At 45.8% G+C, this 23,425-nt stretch overlaps 1 protein-coding gene across 7 annotated transcripts in view; it reads left to right on the forward strand.

Moving 5' to 3' along the window:
• The window catches only part of DLG3 (discs large MAGUK scaffold protein 3), a 1,834,707-nt gene that overhangs the window by 1,434,031 nt on the left and 377,251 nt on the right, over positions 1-23,425 (forward strand). For all 7 annotated transcript variants that reach the window (XM_085608387.1, XM_085608388.1, XM_085608389.1 and 4 more), the window contains one exon: positions 10,836-10,950. In XM_085608387.1, coding sequence (XP_085464513.1) covers positions 10,836-10,950 — 115 coding nt within the window. The remainder of the gene's footprint in view (positions 1-10,835; positions 10,951-23,425) is intronic.

Here is a 23,425-nt window from a genome sequence, read left to right on the forward strand (position 1 = left end):
CTGACTGTAAAGCAATCAGTGGGATCCCCTTTGTCCCTAGCTTGGGCAAAGAACGATATCGCTGCCACGTGTCGCCTGGCCGCAGCCACTGAGCGTCCCTCATCATGTAATGCGCATAAGTAGCTCAGCAGTGCCCTCGGGGTGTGCCAATCCTCCGCCCATTCCTTCCCTAAAAAGTTGCAGTATGCCCAAAATGCCCCCTCATAGGCTTTCTTGGTCCTGGGAGCTAAGCTAGCTGCCACGAGGTTCGGTAGTTGGGGCACCAATTAGCCAAAGTACGTCTGGGAAAGGTGTTGGGTTCGCTTCCGCAGAAGGGAGGTGTGTTCTGAAGACCTGCAACTAGAAGCGAGAAAGTGCATCAGCAGCATTATTCAAAACACCTGGGACATGTTTAGCCTTAAACAGTATATTCTCCTTCGTATATATAAAAGAACAATCTCCTTCAACAAGCGGAGGATCATCTTACATCTCGCTGCCTGCTGTTTGATGCACTCTACCACAGTCATGTTATCAGTCCAAAATACCACCGATTGGTTACGCAACCTGTCCGGCCATACCGTCAAGGCGACCCCGATAGGGAACAATTCTAAGAAACCAATGTTAGCTGTCAGACCATTCTGCACCCATGCGTCTGGTCACCTATGCGCCACCCACTCATTGCCAAGTATGGCGCCAAATCCCACACTACCCGCAGAGTCAGTCCATAAACCTAGCTCTGCAGACGTAGTGGGTGGACCAGGCCAGACCACCTGGCCGTTGAAGTCTTGCAGGAATGCCATCCAAATACGCATGTCCTGCTTGACCTCAGACGACAGCCGGGTATGATGTTTTTCTTGAAGCCCGGTCACGGCTTGGGCGATAGAGCGAGAGAATGGGCGTGCCATAGGAATCACTCTAAGGGCAAAGTTCAACTGCCCTACCGTTTGCTGCAACTGATGCAAGGTAACCTTCTCCTTTATTAAGCATTGTTGTAGAATTACCCTGAATTTCTTAACCTTATCTTCTGGCAAGCCAAAACAGCCCGGAACAGAATCTAGCTCAATACCTAAAAATTCTATCTTTGTCGTTGGTCCAACTGTCTTTCCCGGCGCCAGGGGAACCCCAAAAGCCCGCATGAGTGTGCAGAATTCCTGCAGTGCCCACGCACACTTCTGGGAGCCTGTCGACCCCAGGATAAGAAAGTCATCTAGATAGTGCATGACAGACTGGTGTCCGGTCACTCGTCTAAGAACCCATTCCAAAAAAGAACTGAACTTTTCAAAATAGGCACAGGAGACTGAGCAACCCATGGGCATACACAGATCCATGTAGAACTTGTCTTGAAACTTGAAACCTAGTAGGTGAAAATCCTCCGAGTGAACCGGTAAAAGGCGGAATGCTGATTCAATGTCGGACTTCAACTTCAAGGCGCCAGGGCCCAGCCACCTGAGCATTTCAACGGCCTGATCAAAAGACGCGTATTTGACACTACAACTTTCTTCACTGATGGCAGCAGATAGGTTATGGGTCAACCGGAATTCGCCCTCCTCTTTTTGGGGGAAAACACCAAGTGGTGAATGTGAGAAGTTGGCCTGATGTATGATGTCACTAGTTCTAGTGTACACCTTATATCAGTCCAAACAACCCTTATGGTGATTGGTTGTAAAGTCAACCTTATAGACCAGCTATCCTAGTGGTAGCATGGACAAGAGCATTAGGCTAAACTCTGAATGGCATGTGAAGCCAGCTGTGATACCATATATAATCCCTTGAATACCAAATGAAAGGACACCACAACAGATATATATATAAAATAAAGTGTATTTATTCTAGTCAAACCCTCTGCACTCTTTGAGATTAGAGGTAAGTACAACACAGTCTTATTAAAGCATACATTAAGTCACACAGGTAAGTAATACAGTTAGGCCCTAGGGGCCACGCAAACCATATACTAAGGAAGTGGTATAAGAACCACTGTCACGGAAATAGGATAGGCCTAGGCCTAGGGAATCGCTGGAGCTACACTACACTAGCAACAGTTAGGAAGTGGGAGGCCCACGGGATTCAGGTGCAGAGTGTAAACACTCACGCGTAATGCGTAAAAGTCGATAGAATTACTAGCAGTTAGAAATTAACAGTTTAAGGACACTTCTGAAGCAGCTAGAGAGTCGAGACTCGGAAACTAGACCCTAGGATAGTCACTACCCTTGTGAGCACCGAAGTACCCAAGTTACTTAGCCCACGGGCTGCGGGTGCATAGGTGTGAACTTGCGTCGGGTTTCGTCGTGGACTTCTATGGATGCCTGAAGGAAAGTTGCTGACAGGCAGTCAGTGAAGAGTGTCCGGTGGATCCCAAGGCTGGGATCAAGAAGAGAGGAGACCTGCAAGCAGAAGGGACAGAGTCAAGGTCACTAGCCAGTGACCACGTGGAACCAGGAAGGAACCAGGCGATGTCGTGAAGATTGCAGGTGAAAGGTGAAGCTTGTCGCTGCAGCCACGGGTACCAGGAGACGTCGAGGACGACCAGGACCAGGAAGCGAGCTGTCCCACGAAGGCTCTTGCTGTCGGCGGCGTCGAAGTCGAACTAGGACTCACCAAGCCTTGGCAAGCGGAACCCACGAAGAACGGAGGACTTGCTTCTGGTGCAGACCAGGAAGGTCTGGGGTGCTTCTCTTTTGCAAAGAAGCGGGAGCCAGTCTGGAGGAGCCATACCAGCAGTGAAGATTTCAAGGTGTCATCACAAAGGCCGCTAGCCAACGGGCAAGCAACCGGACAGACGCGGCAAGCAGGAAAATGCAGAAGGGCCCCACGCAGGACTCGTGGAGTGTGGGGGGCTGATCTTCGGTGCAGATGGTGCTTGGGGTTGGGGCTTCTCAATCCCCAGTGCACAACTTCGAGGGTGCCTCAGAAGCTGCGCTGGAAGATACTCGCCACTTTTCCCAGGTAGCCGGTCCCACGTCTCTCGTCGCCTCCACGGATCTCAGCTCGGCTGTGGATGTGGATCAGGGTCGGAGAAGTCTGGAAGTCAAGGCTCTGGTCGGGCTCTGCAGTCGGTCCCTCGTAGAACTTCAGCAAAGCAAAGGGTAGTCTCTTGATGGTGCCTGTTTGCACAGGGTAGCCACTCCTTGGCCACAAGGGAGATTCTTCAGTCTTCTTCTTTCGTCGAATGTCGAAGGTCCAGAGTTTCTGTTCAAGTTGCAGGTTCCGGATAATCTAATCTCCTGGGGCCCAGCTACCACTCTTATACTAATCTGGGGGGCTGGGTTGCCTGCTAGGTCACGCCTTATGGGTGGGACCTGGGAGGGGGGTGGTTACACCCCCTTCCCTTTGTCCAGTTTCGCGCCAGGACTGGGGCTGGAGTGCCCCAGCACCGGTTTGAACTGGACTATGCATGGAGCACCTTGTGTGCCCCAGGCAGTGTCTCGGTTCATTCATCCCTCCCTGCCCCAATACACTAAGGCCTGTCTGGGGTGGTGCTCACACCTCCCAAGGCAGGAAACCTATTGTCCAAGCCTCCCTTGCCGGGATCACTCCCAGCAGCAGGAGGTCAGACTTGTGTCGTGGCAGCAGCATCCATTTTGTGATGCTGGGGCTCTGGTTAACTTTAACCGGGTAAGTAGGTTACAACATGTCTTCTCCCTCTAGAAGGGAGGGATAATATCCTCATCCCCAGAAATGGGATGGGGGTATTATTCCAAAGTGTTGGACACCTTACACGACATGTTTTGATAAAGCCAAACCATAGTTACCATAACCGTTTAAGATTATAAGGCACTTTAAGAGTATATGGTAGGCTATATCATAGAACAGCTATAAGGACATGGTTCCGAAAGCTGCAGACAGGCTCAGCTCATGCTAGAGCACCATCTCACATGTTACCAAGCACTCTGCCTCCAGGATTGTTAAGGCCTGCCATAGGAGTGGCTGATAGGTACACATGTGTCTATATGTAAGTTAGGTATAGGAATACTACACCTAAGCAAGGAGTGATTACACGACCTTGCCCCAGCTGAGTGATCAGCCAGTTGTGTCATAATGGAAGGCCAGGCCAGGGGTGGCATAATACATGCTGCAGCCCCTGGTAGGCCTAGGGTCCACCTATGCCCTGGGTACCTAAGGTACACTGTACAGGGGCCAATAAGGTGATCCTATCCAAATGGGTTAGGCACCTAAAGTACATAGTATTAATTTAGAGAGAGAACAGCAGGGCTGTGTCTGATTAGCAGGCCCACAGCCACATCTAAGTCGAAAACCAGTAAAGCAAAAAAGTGGGGGTGAACATAGAAAGCAGACCCTACTCTCCTACAGTGAACAAACAAAATTATGTACCGGGATGCAATCCAAAGGGCCCATTATTCTGCCCAAGCGTAGCTCTTTAGCAATTTTATTTGCAGCCACTCCAGGATTAGTCCTCACTGACAACTGATTTTTGCAGTCAGGTATCCCTACATAACCCGGGACCGGAATACTAAACCCATATGTGAAACCTTCTTGCAGTGTCCTAGCAGTAGCATGACAGGGGTACTTGTTCAGCCAAGGGTTCATGGCTATGACGTCAATGGGGGAATGTGTGACTCGGTGCCCAGTATCCTCAATCCTGCTTTCTCTTGCCTTTATCCCTTGATTTTTTTTGAGACACTTGGATTCTGGGTGGGAAGGGTTTGTGCAGGTAGAGCAGGCATGTTTGAACTTACATGTGCCTGGCGCCCTAGTACATGTTCTTCTGTTAAAATCCCAACATGTGCCCTTTCGCCCCCTCCACCACCTGAGCTATGGGTAAGGCCCGAGTTCTGAGCAGACCGAAAGGGCTGATAAGGCTGATGAGGGTGAAATGCTTGACCTCTGCTCGCCTGCGTTGTGCTAAACTGAGAACTGGTCTGCGGTGCCCCAAACTGATCCAACCAAGATATCGTGTCCACCATGTTTCAAGATAGCGCAGGGTCTGATGCCTTTGCCCTCCTGAAGTTAGTCATACAATTTCCAACCCCATCCCCCGTACTTATCATGAGCCGTTGTAATGCGGTTCTGGTAACACGCCATCTCTGCCTGAATGTTTGGGAAACGTTCTGCCATAACTGCCATAAATACTGAAAACCCCCTGATCCAATTTGTTAAGTTCTCCTCTACTCTGAATCGCAACAACTCGCTTGCCCATACTCTGGGGAGCATCCAATCTTTGTTTCTTAGCTACTTCTCTCTCCCTCTCATCCACCAGCAGTGAAAACATGCTAACATAGCACCCCGACCAAATGAGTTCTTTCAAATCGCGTGACAAATGCCTAGCCACATTCTCCCTCCCTGTACGAGATTCCCCCACCCCCAGCATAGGCAGTATTTCCTGCTTACCTGCTGCAGTCGCGCCCGTGGGCTCTGCCAGCTTTTCTTTCACCTGGCCCATCACTGGTGGTACTTTGTTGATGTCCCCTGGAGAAACCCCATTAATGGGGCTAGGGAGAAAAAAGAGGCACCTGTCCTGTTCCTATTGGCCACACAAACTGTGCAATCAACTTCCTTGCCTCTGCCTCAGGGTTGCCTTGCATGTCCTTCCCGCCTAAGGCTGGTGACAATATTCCTGCTTTCCCCAACCAAGGCAGAACCGCCGCTAAATGTGCCACCAAATCTGCTGGCACCGGATTGATGCCCGCTGTGCTATCCTTAGGGACCCCAGTCTCTGGCACTCCTGCGCCCTGTGGCGTGATGGCTACCGGTACTACTCTTGCCGGGACAACCGGTAATGGCTCTGTTAATGGTTCCCCCATAGGTACCCCCCTACTGGCAATGTCGGAACCAGTGGACTCTCAGGGACGTTCCCCAGCGGGACCCCTCACAATGGACCAGGGACCTCCCCATCTTTAGGCTGAGACCCTGGCGGCGTTGTTTTAAGTTTCAAGCCCCCTTTCTTTGGCCTAACCCGCTTTGGAAGTGGATCCAGTTCTCCTCTGGGCTTGGGAGGTGCTATGGTGCGCCTGGGTCTTTCTATGTTTCCTTCTTGACCCTCAACCCTTTGCTTGAGATCCTCCAAATTCCTCCCCAATCTAACCACTCTTCCATTTCTTGTCCATGCTAACCATTTTTCGCCTCATTGTCTCCATCATGAACTCCATGCGAGAGCGTTTGTCGCCCTGCTTCATCTTACCTGCCATAGTCACTTATGTATGAAATGCTCTGACCTTAGACTAACACCGCGTGTACAATGCTAGCTTAGAGACAAACGCCTTCAAGACACCCACCTAAAAAACACTCCTTGGTTAACTTAATTCCTCAGCGCAGTATCAATGCCGTATATCTGAAATATATATGTTGCAATACCACCACACTGTCCTCTTATTCTCCTATGAAACAATTATCCGCTTGACGCTACCTCCTTGTATATTTGTTTTATGCTGTGCACATGCTGTACACTACAAACCTGAATTGGCTGTAGCTTGCCCACCTGTCTGTTCTCAATTACCTTCCAAAAGTTTAAAATTGAAAACAACCCTGCTTCAAATGCAAATAATAGGTGTACTTTATCGCCTGCTCTCTGTTTGCTTATTTATGCATGCTACCTTCCCCCTCTGTGTCTGCTTGTAAATGAAATCGATTTGCACAAACAATGCAGCTTAACTTCCCCCTGGCCGAGCGTCTTTGTTCAAACGTTCCCGCGCTGCCTTCGAGCCTCTGTTTTTGACCGTTTCACCAAAATGCAGCATGCGGGTGGAGCGCTCGATGTACACTAAAAATACCTCGCTTCCGATGTTCAATACAATCTCGCTACACCACAACAGCTGACAGAATTGCCTCGCGTCAGCTGCACAAGAGACTCGTAGACTAGAAATACCTCGCTACCGATGTACAATACAATCGCGCTACGCCACATCAATATACTTGTGCGACACCACAACCAATTTTCACAGCGCGCGTGCCTTCAGAGGTGCGGGGGGGGGGTAGAGGGGCAGATATTCCGGCACCGCAACCGCAATACCCGCACTTACCCGACCTACAACTTCAAGGGCCCCAAATTGCGCACCAAATCCGGCACGACGTCGCGATGTCAGACTCGATCGTTGATGTTCTACCCCAGCCGCCGATCCAGCAAGGTTGATGATAACGGAGAGCTAAAACTCCTGGGCGTGAACGATTGCCCGCGTGAAAACCTTTGGCAATCTCAGCGGTACGCCATGCTTCCGCTTCGCCGGTTCACACTCCGTAAATGGGGCCTGCCGATTATTCCACGAAATCCGCGACGTGGAAACTCGCCAACCAGCAGCACCTGCAGAAAAGAATAAGGCGGCAAATATTAAAACTACGACCTCCTAATGAGGTCGCACAATAAGGCTGGGGAGCGCGGAAGGCAAAGAGGAAGATTCCTCTGCTCCCCAGCCTTTTATTTGGGGCGAGTACTCTCCCCTCATGGCGGGGGCGGGATCTGGTGACCTGTGTGACCCGGAAGTGACGTGCCACGATCTGGTTTGCCAATGCGGGGATGGCGAACCTGTCGCGTCACTACTGTGCGTGACAAGCCCGCCTCCATTGGGTCGTCGGGGGGGGGGGGGAGGGGGGGGCGGCAGGACCAGCATATTATCGGCGGGTCCGATGCCGGCCCCACCTTTCTATGACTATGTTCTTGTACAGAGTTTGGGTGCTGGGCAGACCTCTGCTGTAGCGCTCTATATGGCCACCTCTCTCTCTCAGCTGGAACTTGCCTCATGCTGAGACCTCGCAGCACATCGAAGCAGTCTATACGAAGGTGGCTCATATTTTCGTTACCTGCCCTCTAAGGCATAATTCCAAGGGTAAATTGCAGTGTTAAGATCCGCATCAATACTGTTTGGAATTTAGAGGGATCATGGCAGGGATTCGCGCGACAGTGCTAAGTTTGTAGATTAGATCTTGTAACCCTTTGTCTCCACCCATGTGTTTTCTTGCACCACTACATTAGTTGTGCTATTTCATCTAACTGCGTTTGTCCAGATTAGTCCAGTGTGTATTTCGTGCAGCATTTGTTGGATTTATAGGTGGCTGTTCTTGCGCTTCATATGCTTTCAACGTCTCAAGCAGGCCTGACTTGTGACTTTCTGCGTAGCAATGCCAATAACTGGTGGCCAGGGAGGAGGTTTTAACCATATAAGAAAAGGGTTCCCCAAACTAGAAACCTATATTGGAGCGCGACAGGGAAAACAGGACAAAGAGCAGAACAACCCACCTCCAAACAAATACTGTCTATGAAGTCAAAAACAAATATTAAGAATGCAACAACTTTTTTATATAGGAAATCTCTTATGTTTTCCTTTGTTTGAAATTAATAAACTGTTTCGAGAATAGTGATTTAAGCATAATGAATTCAAAAGAAATCTCTCACCCTAGTCAACTGAAACACATCACAGTCACAAACTTCATAGATACCATTCATATTTGCACATCATCCTATAACGAATTAAAACTTTGTAAAATGCCTCTTCGACACACCAAAACATAAGACCGAAGGAAAGTATAACCCGCACGATAATTACTGTGAGGAGATGTATTTTCCTTCTGTTATTACTGGGATGCAGGTTTTCCATTGGCTTTGTGAGAGGCATGTGGTTGAGTCTTCATGTTTTAAAGGTAATGTCACTGGTAGTGTGTGATAGTTGGGTGTGAATGTATTGCCTCGTGATATGACCTTGTGAGGTCAAACCCACAATTCCAACTCTGTAGCCAAGTGATCTTACTCTCCACTGACCCAACGGGGTCAACTTCTTCCACTACAGCACACGTCAGTACATTTACCTACAGAGACCTGCGTTGGAAAGAGATTTTGGGGCAGAAGGGCTAGACCAACACCAGTTTCAGCCTCTCTCATTGTCATCGGTGCTTCTGCATACAATGGGATCGACTTCCGGTTTAATTGAGATGTCCTTGTGAGAGAAAGTAGTCTGTGTCTGATCCCAGGGCATCATTGCCTAGCCTGCCAGCAATCTGGGCTTGACCCTAGGTTGGCAGAATTATTACTCTGGCGAGGCCCTTGCTAAGGGCTGTGGATGGGTAGCTAGTTTTCCTACCTGCTGTAATCCTGTAAACAATGTATAGTTGCCCCCACTAGTTTTTGAAGAAATCCCCAAACTAATAGTTGATGATCCGGTTGGCAAAGCACATAGTAGATAGCTGGCTAGGTGCAGACTTCTATTAGACATTCTGATTCATTTTATTTGTAATGGTTGTACTGATATTTTTGGCTATGACCACTTTTTCTTTAAACTATAGTTGCTCATGGTTACCCCATCATAGTTTAGGTTTTGAACCCATACGAGACATTTCTGTTGCCTATAGCCACAGTGTAGCAGTAAGACGGTTTAATCCCTCTTGAGTAATGTGTTGATATTAACATTTCTCTCATTCTTGTAGTAGGCTTTGTCTGTTGGCTCCAGTGCTCTTTAAGTCCTCGTTGAGAACCAATCCATAATATTTTCTCTGTGTAGTACTTGTTTTTCTGCCTTTTCCTCCTTGGTACACCAAGACACGCCTAAAACTTGCTAGATAGTTTGAGCATTTGACCTTGTAGTTTGTCTTGTAGTTTACATTTTCAATTGTGTCCTTAAAATCTCCTTCCAGTTAAAGCACTTTAGAATGAGTTTCGATTGGAGCCCAAAACCACGTGGTTTTGATAGTCCAAGGCCATGATTAACAGACTACCACATGTAACAGGGGTGCCATAAGGGCAGTTAGAATGGCTGAGATTAAGGAGAATCCGCATCCCCTCTCAGTGAAGCTCCACCATGTCTCCAAACTATGTAATGAACCTTCTGATTGTGATCCCTTGATTTCAGAGAGGAGTGTCCGCTCTACACACCTTGTACATGATGCAGTGTTCGGAAGAAATTTCATTTGCCGTTTCCGTGTAATTTCAAGGCATCCAACAACCTTGGTTGGGCCACATTTTAAAACGTATGAGCGTCCCCCGCCTTTCCCCCTCCCCCCCCCCCCCTCAGCAGTGCTGATTTATGCCTCACTTATTCTTCTAACTCTTAAAGTAGAATTAGGGAGATTTTGAACATTTATTTGCTTTGGTGTGATCATACAAACTTAGTCAACACTCTGTGATCTAGGAACTTGAATGACCTCCATGAAATCCAACCTGGCTAGCAAAACCTTCCTTGGCACTAAATTATGGGGTGACCTGGAAGACTGAGGCTTTACGGGAAGGACTTGTATATTTTATTAATTGGTGTGCAGCCTGTAATAGCAAGTTTGACAGTTGGAGGTTCCACTTCGTACTTTAGGACCAACTTGAGAGTTCTTTCAAGTCATAATTTTATTTCTTTTCTATGTTGGTCAGATTTCATCTGATTACCTGCCGTACACAGTGGATGTTCCTTAAATAAAGGAAGCGGAATTATAGATTTTTTGGTCTTCTTTTGAGAGTGTTCTCTCCTAGTGGATTGTCCTGACATTCTGTTCTGTTGAAGGTCTTTAGGGCTGTGGGAACTGTACGAGCATGTTTATGGATTCAGGGCTTTTTTCTTAGCTGTACTCTTCTATATTCTTCATCATTAATATCAAAAGCCCAGATTTTGACATCATTTAGCTGCTCAACTCAAATAGGTTTATTTTATAGTTGATAAAATCCATTACAAAGTGTAAGTTCAAGTTAAACTTGTTACTATATATCATGATGATCATAGGGTAAGACTAAAATTTAGCTGCTACTGATCTTTCACTGTGCCATCGAGTCTCTGGCATACCCAGATACATACTCAATAGTAAAAGAAAAATAAATGCGGATACAGATTTCAGCTGTGTTGAGTGCCCGCGTTAATTGATTTGCTCCAGGAAGTCTAATACAGGCCTCAGGTCAGTGCCATTGCTTGACTTCTCTCATCTCATTTCCTTTGCAGAGTACAGCCGGTTTGAAACCAAGATTCACGATCTGCGGGAGCAGATGATGAACAGTAGCATGAGTTCAGGATCTGGATCACTTCGGACGAGCGAAAAGCGGTCACTCTACGTCAGGTAGGAGCTTGTCATTTGGCTCAACCATTTTCCTCTTGGTGATTATTCAGGTCTTGATTGGGGCAGGACATAGTTTCCTACTAATGGCTTTATTTTTGTGGTGCTTTCTCTAATTTTGACGTCCCTGACAAGTAGTAGTTCCCTGCTTCGATTTAGTGCACCTGAGCTATTTTCTTCAGTTTTGTGTGCTGCCTGTGACGGTATGATGTCTTCCATATGCAAGTGGTTTTCTAGCAGTGGATGTGGAATTTGAAGCCCCTCTCATGATCTTTTACCTGATCTGTCTTGCCCAAATCATTGTGCTTTTGTTTCACCCTGCCAGTTGGTTCTGCACGCGTTCAGGAGGGGCTGTTTTAGTTTACTTATGGGCTTGTATTTTCACATAAAACGTGTATTACATTATTTCTCTGTGCACTCCGGTTTGTGACAGCTAGTAGGATGTACCGATTTTGTGACATGCTTGTTTATTAGTTTGATGTATTTGGCAGTCCAGACCGATCCATGTCTTTGAAATGGTTAGTTTAATCAGTCATCTGAATTAATCTAGTAAGCTAGTTATGCCATCCTTATTCCAGTATAACCAAGCAGACTGATGCTGCAGGGTCAACAGTGAAAGAACTCTAGTCTGCATCTGGGAAGTAAGGCGTTGCGAAGGGGGATTTTGAACATTATCTCAACAGATATTTTCCATGTCTATAAGAATCTAGGGCATCCATTTTGTAGCTGTTCAGTGCGTAAAAGCAATTCACCATCATTTGAACTTCCTTATTAATAGTAAGTACTACAATGGTTCCCCCTCCATGTGACAGCCTGGAACCCCTTTTTTATATTAAATATATATATATATATATATATATATATATATATATATATATATATATCGTCAAAGTATGCTTTATTCGAATATTATTCATAAAAGCAAAAATACATTTTACAATAACAATTTCGTACATGGTTAAGAAAGAATTCAATTATGATCAATAGAGACAAAGCATACACATATCTTATACGTGACCCTATGACGTGTTGTTCTTTGGCGGTAAATAGTTAAAAAAATATTTTAAAAACCAGGTAAAAAAACAGAAAGAAAGACATAAAACATAAGAGAGAATAATCAAAAGACTAGCAGTCTCTCCCAGGTCATGAGAATAGTCAAACGACTAGCAATCTCTGTCTAATTGTCCACGCCCAGCCTAAATATTTAGCTGTGGCTACTGTAATCCATGGCAAAGTATTAGTACGTATTATACGCAGGGCCACGATGCCACTGGTTGTTCCTAGATTTTTACACATCGGGGACAACCAGTTACGCCTTGGGACCGCGTAGAACTTGCAGACAAAAAATGACCAATGGTTTCTTTATCTGTGCCACACACAGGACATCCGTCACACGAACCCCCTTCCCACTTAGATGTCAAAGATTTGAGGGGAAGTGCACCTACTCTCAGTTGGAAAAGGAGCTTTCTTTCCAAGGGCCTTGTTATGATATCCCAATATGGTTCCAGACATGGATACATCTTGACCTCTATAAAGTCTGCAGTCATAGAACCGGCACTCAAGCTGTTCCAATTCCGTCGAGCAACCGACTCCCAATAAATATTCTTTAAGGTGCTTTTAGATGGAAAGCTGGCTCTCGCCGGATCGTCCCAGAGTGAGCGCAAACCAAGTTTGAACAGGGATGTCCTAAGTGCCTTTAACCATTCTATTTTGTGGAAAGCATCAGACCTTATGATATCTAAAAAACCATCTACATAGTGAGAAAGGACAGGAGTTGTCCATATCCTGCGCCAAAACAAAATAGGGCGCAGTTGTACCAAATCTGAGATATATATATATATCGATCTTTCAAAAATGTTTTTAGCAATTGACATGTATTAAAGCCTTTAAGTTTTCCTTTTTATAATGACAAAAGAAAACAGTTGTGCGGAAGCCTTACAATAAAATAATCAGACTCCGCCGCCACCAAGTTGCTCCAGGGATCCATAATGAATGCAATAAAATATCTCCGTATTTCATTGTTTTCCCCCTGAAAAGATGGGATGATTGAAATATGGGCCACTGGCGTTCTGTCTGTGCGAGGTGGTTTGTTTTAGCTTTACTTTGTGTGGTTTGTTTCCTCCATTTTGTTGGCTTTTTTCTTTCTAGAGCCAAAGTTTGTTTTTCAGGAAATTTTTCAGTGTTTTCACTAGACTGGTTTACTCTACCTCTATCTCCTCACATCTTAGCAAAATTGCATCTTGCCTTGAAAAAGCAATCACAAATTCCAAGGGGCGCATTAAAAAATAACGTCCCAAAAATCTCCTAAGATGTTAGTATGGACTGCTTAGAAAATATTCTTTGTCTCCCTCAGAGGCATCTCAGATTTTATCACTATGTGTATGATTCCCAGTTCATTGCAATTGGAAGGGCAATTGACCTGTCCCCTGTGTTGGGCCTTTCTGGATCCTCCTGTGGTCACATAGAGGGCCGGAGGAATCACCACGCCAATTGCTATATTGTTGCGTGCTCAGATGACTAGCAAGCCATTGGTAAAGTAAGGGATGGGATTTTGACTTGTAACCCTTGAGAGTTGGGGAAAATGAATATCGAAAAAACATAAGGTATGCTTTCGGGAAACAATTTTAAGAAACTAGTAAATTATCAATGCACCACCTAATTTTGTCCCCCTTCTCAATTATTTTCAGATTTTTCAATAGCATTCAAGAATTTCCAGAACCACATCCTAAGCATACATTTTACTGTTGTCATTACTGAAAAAGAATGCAACTATATTTACAGTTAAAAAATCCATGCTTTTTAGTTGAAGCAAATTTGAAATGGAAAAGCCAAGTCTCTCTTTACACAGACTGGAATGATTAGTCAGACATTACATTTCCACCACATTATGGTTCCCTTTTTATTTCACTGTGAGTTGAAAGGGGTGCTTAAGATTGACGCGTTTTGGCCAAAAATGTATAGTTCCACATACCCCATCTGGACTACCTTAAAGGCCTGTGAATGAAGACTACATCTGTTTTTTTCTAGGAGAAGACAGACACTATTATTTGGAAGGTGTATGTTGCGAGTCGGAATACCCATTGTGCGGAAGGAAACCAGAGGTTGGATCAAAGTCACCTCAAAAATGTTAAAACCCGCGATGGGACCAATCACACACACGTGGCTTGATAATTAGTCTGGTGTGTCTAGAGTAGCACCCCAAAGGAAATGTGTTTTGTGTATATAGGTGAACGTGGATCAGCTCTTTCATACCTAAAGCATGTGTATCAATCTGGCACATACTATGATAACTTATAGATGTTTCTGTAAAAAGAGGCAATTAAGAATGAATTCTGCAGGGGGACCTAGTGGGTGACCAGCATCTCACCTTATCTGCTACAGGACCGCTTGTTTCTTTAGAGCATGGAATCTGCCTTCCAGTCCATCCCCATGAATCTGAGATGACTGGGGGTAACTCCCCTTTGTGTGGCACCGATACGTGTTGTCTTGGAGGGGTGAGTCAGTTGGTTTTAAAAACCCAGAAGACAGGCATTTGTAAGAGCCACGTGCGCCAAACAATGCTTCAGCCCATAGCAAAATTATCTTTATGCTGAGCGGGTTTTGCAAAGTCTTGGAATATCTCATTCAAATATTAATGCACATCCGTGAGACATTGGGTTGCTAGGGGGGAGGGGGTGTGAAACCATACTTGGGGTGAACAATAAAATGTCACTAAATTAACATGTGCTTAACCCTCTGATAGCTTGGCACAAAAGCCACCAGGCTTAACTGGGAGGCAATGTGTAAAGTATTTATGAAAAAACAAGGTGATGGGCAGAATGCCTAAATTGATCTTGGCCACTAGCTATATGTATTAAAACGGGAATCTTGGGCCTGGCAAAAGGGAGATTAAGTGATTAACACCACATTGTCTCCCCATTAATAGTAAATCCTTTGGTATCTGACTTGCAGGAGGCAAATCCTGTGGATAAATACAAAGATGGAGTATCTTGTACAAATCTGCATCCTTTTTGATAGTGGAAATCCTAGTCAAACCAATAGGATTATGTTTGAGGCATATGAGCTGTAGATCATATGCTGTGCATAGATTGCCATCTAGTCTTGGGTCCGGATGTTTGCACTTTGTTTTTCTTCTAAGAAGTCTTTTCCAGTCACGAGGTAGGTGACGACTCCTTTCGGTGATAGTGTGCATAGTCATCGACTCCATTGTCAGATTTTTTTTCCACCACTGGGTTCAGGTGTGAATTGTTGAGCTCCAGTTCGGCACCGTTCTTCGGGCCCCCTTCGCGCAATCCACTACCCTCAACGGTATTTTTTATCTCCGTGTATCATTTACACTCAAACCATCTATCGGAAAATTCGTGGAAGGCCATTGGGCCTTCCCGTGCCGGGGTCGGTAGCAGTTGATGGAATGGACTCCATTCAAGATCTGTCCAGGGTGTCGCGCTAAGTTTCCGCGCACCGACTTGCACGAAGTATGCAATCTTTGCCTATCCCTGGAACACGACGAAAAGTACTGTGACGCGTGTCGGTCGTCGATCGAAGAAGACGCACCGTGACCGTCTGGCTCGATGGCACGAAATGTACTAGCAAAGAGGCTCCGTGCTGGATCTCCTCGGAGAAGTGTCCGAACAAGAGGAATCACAAGCGCAGGAAGCTGAAATGGAGGAGCAACACATCTGTGTCTGGAGCAGACTCCGATGCTGAAGACCTTACACCGGGACAACAGATCGCGAGTAGAGAAACTTCCTTCCCCTACCATCTCCCCCATAAAAAGGCTCCGGTCCCCCCTCTGCCTTCGGGCCAAGGTCAGCACAGAGAAAAGGTTTAAAGCGCCCGCCTTAGAGTTTGGCGCTGAAACATAAACACAGCCTTCCGCCCCGGTCTCTACCTGTCCCATGCTGGTGCCAACCCAAAACCTTCAGTGTCGAAATCCAAACACCTTCTGGTTTCTGTGCCACTGGTGCATAAGGCTAAACCTTCAGAGCCAAAACTTTCAACACCAAAACCGGCGTTTAAAGAAAGTACTTCAACTAAAAAGCCTCGGACCGATATTCCCCCTTCGGATCTGAAACAGAAGGAGATTGTGATTTATCCTGAAACTGGACATATTCATGCCAAACTTCCTGAGAAAAGAAAAATGGACTTACAAGTAGACTACCACATTCCTCTAAAAAGGAAAAATGAGTCTACCAACCCTTCTCCACCATACATTCCACCTTCTTCACCCATTGATCTAAATTTACTCATTCCACCTGCACATTACCCTCCACCTCCATCACCTGACTCACAGGATACAGGGGGTGGGGATATAGATGACTTCACACCACAGGATACTGACCCATGGGATAATTATAATGCTGACCCTCAACCAGATAATGATTCCGACCTATATCCATCCAGACCGTCTCCTCCAGGTGATAACATTGGATATATTGAGCTCGTTAACAGAGCTGCACAATATCATGGAGTAGAGCTTCATAAAGAGACTTTAGAGGAGGATTTTCTGTTTGACAAACTAAGTTCATCTCAAAGGGCTACACAAACATCAGTATGTTTAAGCATACCTTTTAACACTGGTAATGACAGCTTTAAAGACCCTGTAAGGGCTAGAATCATCACTACCAGGGTAGAGAAAGTACAAATCTGCACATAATGACCCTGTGTGTATCAAAGGCCAGTTACCCTTGGACTCTGGTAGTTTCCAACGCTCGTAAAGGAGCTAATTCGCAAACAGGGGAACCCCCTCCTCCTGATAGTGTCCAAACTAATTGACGCTTCGGGCAAAAGGGTAGCATCACTAGCAGCTAATCATTGGCGCATTGCCAATGCTCAAGCACTTTAGCAAGTTGATAGAGCTCATTATGAGCTCATTGGAATTCTTCCTGAGGAGCAGAAGTCTTTAGTTAGTGCCCTTATTCAAGAGGGTAAGTTAATAACTAATACCTCTATCAGGTGTGCTCTAGATCAGGCAGACGCAGCAGCTTGGGCAGTAAACACTAGTGTACTGCTCCATAAACATGCATCAGGATTCAAGCCTGAGGTGCAAGCCTCTATTCTTAATCAACCCTTTGACAAAGAACACCTCTTGGTCCAGCTGTCGATACAGCACTAGAAAAGATGAAAAAGGATACTGAAGTTGCTAAGTCCATTGGGGGGCTTCACAATCCTCTTCCAACAGAGGATCCTTTCGTCGCTCATTTTACAGAGGCAGCTCCAAAAATGTCTACAGACCGTCCCTCCTCCTCTTACAAGGGCAACAATCAGTCGCCCTCTTCAAGAGGTTATTTTAGAGGTGAATATAGAAGAAACAATGGCAAGGGAAGAGGCAGAGGTAACTCAACACGCACTTCACCTGCAAACACCAAACAGTGACTTTCTCTTCATACCCCCTGACCATTCCAGTCCTGTCGGACGTCTTTCCCAATTTCTACCCATTTGGAATACGATTATTCTACCCATTTGGAATACGATTACATCGGACAAATGGGTTCTACAAATTATCCAATCTGGTTATTGCCTGGAGCTTACAAGCACTCACCGAACATTCCTCCAAGGTCACACCTCATGTCACAAGAACATCTCACCCTTCTAGAGAAAGAGGTTCTCTTTGTTGCAGAAACGTGCAATAGAACCAGTCCCTTTACCATACCAGGGAGCAAGGGTGTACTCCCTCTACTTTCTAATTCCCAAAAAGGACGGTTCTCTCAGGCCTATATTAGACCTCAGAGAACTAAATCTATATATTCAGTCGGACCATTTTCATATGGCAACACTCCAACAAGTACTTCCCCTTCTTCAGCAAGGCGACTTTCTTTCCAATCTGGATTTAAAGGACGCTTACTTTCATATTCCATTACACCCTGCGCACCGCAAATACCACAGATTTGTTGGAGCAGGTCCGCACTATCATTTCAAAGTCATCCCATTTGGAGTAACAACCGCACCCAGGGTTTTCACAAAATGCTTGGCAGTAGTCGCAGCCCATCTAAGAAGACAGCATTATTAGTGTCTTCCTATACTTGGACGACTGGCTCATAAAGGCCAGCTCGCACAACAGCTGTCTACGCCACACACAAACTGTGCAATTGCTCCACGAGCTAGGATTCGCAGTTAATCTGTCCAAATCCCATCTCCAACCATCCACGTCTCAAGCATATCTAGGAGCTACTTTAAACACACAAAAAGCTCTAGCATACCCAACTCCAGCCAGAGTCCGGAATATACAAACCCTGATGTCTCATTTTCAGCCTCAACAATCCTTACCAGCTCGAGTGTTCATGCAGTTACTGGGAATGATGGCGTCTTGCGCTTTTATAGTCCCCTACTCAAGACTTCAAATGCGTCCCCTACAGGAATGCTTAGCACGTCAGTGGAAACCAGCTCGAGGTCAGTTATCAGATCTAGTGTTGGTAGACTGCCGCACCCATTGCTCTCTGCACTGGTGGAACACGCAAAACCTTTTAAAAAGGCGGCCCTTCAGCGACCCGGTTCCACAGATAGTACTGACAGACGCATCACTGACCGGTTGGGGAGCGTATCTCCAAACCCACACAATTCAGGGCATTTGGAGCATGCAGCAGAAATAACTTCAAATAAATCATCTACAGCTGCTAGCGATTTTTCTGGCGCTAAAAGCATTTGCAGTTCAGCTAGTACGCAAGACTGTCCTAATTCGTACAGACATGACAATCATGTACTACATACAAAAACAGGGAGGGACACACTTTCCAGCTGTCACAGCTAGCACAGACCATCTGGAAATGGGCCATACATCACAAAATGTATCTCCTAGCAGAACACCTTCCAGGAGCAGACCGTCAGATGGCAGATTTGCTCAGTCGTCAGACACAGCAAATCCACAAATAGGAAATACACCCTCAAGTTCTCCTCCCATTCTTCCAAATGTGGGGATTCCCACACATAGACCTGTTCGCCACACATCTAAACGCAAAATGCCCAAACTTCGCGTCCAGGTATCCACACCCATTGTCCAAAGGCAATGCACTAGATGAATTGGTCAGGGATATTTGCTTACGCTTTTCCACCTCTACCACTCATTCCATTAGTGGTTCGGAAACCCAAACAAGCGTCCCTGACGCTAATCCTAGTTGCTACCACATGGGCACGTCAACCTTGGTTCACAACCCTCAGTATTTCCTTACCAAAAACTACGTCTTACACCCAGTCTCCTCCCATGGAGACATAAGACATCCAGACTCCAGTCAACTCAATCTAGCGATCTGGCTCCTGAAGTCTTCGAGTTTGGCTATCTTAATCTACTGCCAGACTGCATGAATATTGTCAAAGAGGCTAAACGTCGTACCACAAAAGCCTGCTATGCAGCAAAGTGGTACCGGTTTGTGATATACTGTAATAACCACATCAACCCGCTTGGTGCTTCTGTACAAAACATTATGTTATTTGTTACATCTACAACATTCCAATTTAGCGTACGCGTCCATACGCTTACATCTGGCTGCAATAGCTGCATACCTCCAGAATAGACATTGATCTTTTTAGAGTGCCTATTATCAAAGCCTTTATGGAGGGACTCGTCATTCCCCCTGAGACGTCCACCTGCTCCAGTGTAGGATGCAAAAACAGCAGTTGATGAACAGAACAATGTCATACATTCACCCCAGTACAGAGATCTGGGCCTTGTTCTGCATTCTGTCGTCCATCAACTGTTTTTGCATTTGTCACCCCGAATGGGAAGGGTATGCCCAGACGTGGGTCCCATGCTCTCCGTGCCACTGGAATCAAGCTATCCTGGCTGAAGAGGGGTGAAACCCCAAAACCGGTCCTAGGATGCTTGTTTCCAGTCCAGGGAGGACCTGGCTTGGCAGTTCGGGCTGGACTGTTCCCATGAGGCACAGGGTCAAGGCTGATTTGCATATGGCTGGGTTCAAACTGGAATGGCATGGTGAGCAAAAAAAAGATTGATTTAGACCCAGATCTCTGTACTCGGGTGAATACTGTTTTTCCAGTGTGGAATCTCAACATTGTTCTCACCAGACTAATGGGTCTACCCTTTGAGCCATTACACAAATGTGAACTGCAATTTCTCACATGGAAAGTTTCTTTCCTTGTTGCTATCACATCACTCAAGAGTGGGTGAGCTTCAGGCATTGACTATTGAACAAACCTTTTTACAAATGCACCAAAAGAAAGTGGTTCTTCTGATTAATCCTGAAGTCATTTCTGCCTTTCATATCAATCAATGCTGTGAAGAGAGCATTGCTTTATTATATAGAAAGGACAAACCCTTTCTGTAACATAAATCGCCTATTTGTCGATTTGCTCCACCTCACAAAGGCAATCCCATATCAAGATTAGGTATTGTAAGGTGGATAGTCAAGTGCATTCAAATATGCTATGCAAAAACAAAACTAACGTGAACAGTTCCCCCCTAGAGCGCACTCCACACAAATTGGGGTCTTCTATGGCATTCTTAGGAAATATGCCCATAGATGACCTATGCAAAGCTGCAACATGATCTACACCTCACACATTCACAAAACACTATTGTATAGATGTGTTAGCAAGACAACAAGCTAGAGTGGGCCAGGCAGTTTTACGTACACTATTTCATACCACTGCAACAGATACCGATTTGGGAGATAACTGGTATGTAGTCTATGCACTGCATATGATCTACAGCTCATATGCCTCGAACGGAAAATGCTACTTACCCAGTATGCATCTGTTCTTGGCAAATAGAGCTGTAGAGTCATAAACTTACTAACTCCATTATTACCCTCTGCGGGGAAAACAATCCAACAATGGAGTCGATGCCCATGTGCTCTATCACCGAAAGGAGGAGCCACCTACTTGTGACTAGAAAAGACTTCTTCGAAGAAAAACAAAGTGCAAACATCCGGACCCAACACTAGATAGCAATCTATACACAGCATATGACTCTACAGCTCTGTATGCCAAGAACAGATGCATACTGGGTAAGTAGTATTTTCCTTTAGTAGCACTGAGGCGTGCTCCTGCTTTGAATTAAAACCACATATACAATTAGCACTCCGATTAGTCCATTATCAGCCTTTCCACCTAATGAAATAGGCTGTCCAATATTAATTTACCCTTTAGAGTCATCCAGTTCTTCTTATAATATATTAGACCAGTGAACAAGTCTCGTGGGGGTTCCATGTCTAACTTGGTGAATACAGATAGATGCTGTCACTCATTACCACAAAATCTCCAGTGGCAGTACCAGTGCCTCCAGTTTATGCTGTACATAACATGGTACAAGAGAAAATGCAATGTTTAAACCTGTTGTTCAAATTGTTTTTTGATGATTTAGGAAGGGAATTTATAATAAGACTAGAAGCGCCTCAGTTGATGAATCTAAAAGACCGACCTCTCCTGACTACCTGTACAGCAGCCTTCTGTGTTGGGGAGACTCCACCTAACTATCCCAAGGTGGATTTAGAGACTGGTGCATAATTGGAGGCTAGAAAAGATCCGGTTCACCACATCTACTTGCACATTAACGTGTTGTAATATTTGCCATGCAGGTACTGAATTTGCTTCTGGACTGCTTTTCATGCTTGCCTCTTGAGATTGATATAAACGTCTAACTATGGTACAGTTTATTATTGAACAGGCTCTTCATAGACTAGGTTGCATTCTCCAGTATTTGGGGTGTCTTTCATAGATTCACATGCCTGAATCATTCCCCGTCGTCGGAGTGGGAGTCCCACGGTACATAGAAAAGCAATAATTATGCATATAACAACCAAAAAACCCTGGTAACCTGAACCAGGAAGTAAAGTAGCCTAAGCTACAAGGGATAAAACTTCCACAGCTATGACTATCACAGTCATTATATCCAGTCCAAACTGCAGCCAATCAGGCGACAGCACCCACCAGAATGTTCTCCTCAGAGGCTCAGGCTCTCAGATTTTCTACCGCACGTCGTGTGAAGGGAGTCTCCATGAGCTCTGCTCAGTACTTCAAGTTTTTTTTTTCTTCTGTTTCTTCAACTTCTAGGATGTCAACTACAAAGAGATCCCTCTTCAGACCTTGTGAGTCCTGCGGAAAGCTTCGGCTTTTTCTGCAGACCCTCACAAAAAATGCATCTATTGCCTCTATCCTGATCATGAGGTGATGGAGTGTAAGATTTGCCGGACTTTCCCTCAGAAAACCCTAAGGGATAGGGAAGGACGCCTTCTTCTGTGGCTACAGAAGCTCAAGGATAAAGGTGCTCCTTTGTCAGAGATAGAGTGCCTCCCTGTCGGAGAGTAGGGTCTGCTTTCTATGTTCACCCCCACTTTTTGCTTTTGCTTTACTGGTTTTCGACTTAGATGTGGCTGTGGGCCTGCTAATCAGACCCACAGCCCTGCTGTTCTCTCTCTAAATTGATACTATGTACTTTAGGTACATAACCCATTTGGATAGGATCACCTTATTGGCCCCTGTACAGTGTACCTTAGGTACCCAGGGCATAGGTGTACCCTAGGCCTACCAGGGGCTGCAGCATGTATTATGCCACCCCTGGCCTGGCCTTCCATTATGACACAACTGGCTGATCACTCAGCTGGGGCAAGGTCGTGTAATCACTCATTGCTTAGGTATAGTATTCCTATACCTATCTTACATATAGACACGTGTACCTATCAGCCACTCCTATGGCAGGCCTTAACAATCCTGGAGGCAGAGTGCTTGGTAACATGTGAGATGGTGCTCTAGCATGAGCTGGGCCTGTCTACAGCTTTCGGAACCATGTCCTTATAGCTGTTCTATGATATAGCCTACCATATACTCTTAAAGTGCCTTATAATCTTAAACGGTTATGGTAACTATGGTTTGGCTTTATCAAAACATGTCGTGTAAGGTGTCTAACACTTTGGAATATTACCCCCATCCCATTTCTGGGGATGAGGATATTATCCCTCCCTTCTAGAGGGAGAAGACATGTTGAAACCTACTTACCCGGTTAAAGTTAACCAGAGCCCCAGCATCACAAAATGGATGCTGCTGCCACGACACAAGTCTGACCTCCTGCTGCTGGGAGTGATCCTGGCAAGGGAGGCTTGGACAATAGGTTTCCTGCCTTGGGAGGTGCGAGCACCACCCCAGACAGGCCTTAGTGTATTGGGGCAGGGAGGGATGAATGAAACGAGACACTGCCTGGGGCACACAAGGTGTCCCATGCATAGTCCAGTTCAAACCGGTGCTGGGGCACACCAGCCCCAGTCCTGGCGCGAAACTGGACAAAGGGAAGGGGGTGTAACCACCCCCTCCCAGGTCCCACCCATAAGGCGTGACCTAGCAGGTAACCCTGCCCCCCAGATTAGTATAAGAGTGGTAGCTGGGCCCCAGGAGATTAGATTATCCTGAACCTGCAACTTGAACAGAAACTCTGGACCTTCGACATTCGACGAAAGAAGAAGACTGAAGAATCTCCCTTGTGGCCAAGGAGTGGCTACCCTGTGCAAACAGGCACCATCAAGAGACTTACCCT

The sequence above is a fragment of the Triturus cristatus genome, chromosome 5_2, assembly GCF_964204655.1.
Source record: "Triturus cristatus chromosome 5_2, aTriCri1.1, whole genome shotgun sequence".
In the NCBI taxonomy this organism is placed as follows: domain Eukaryota; kingdom Metazoa; phylum Chordata; class Amphibia; order Caudata; family Salamandridae; genus Triturus; species Triturus cristatus.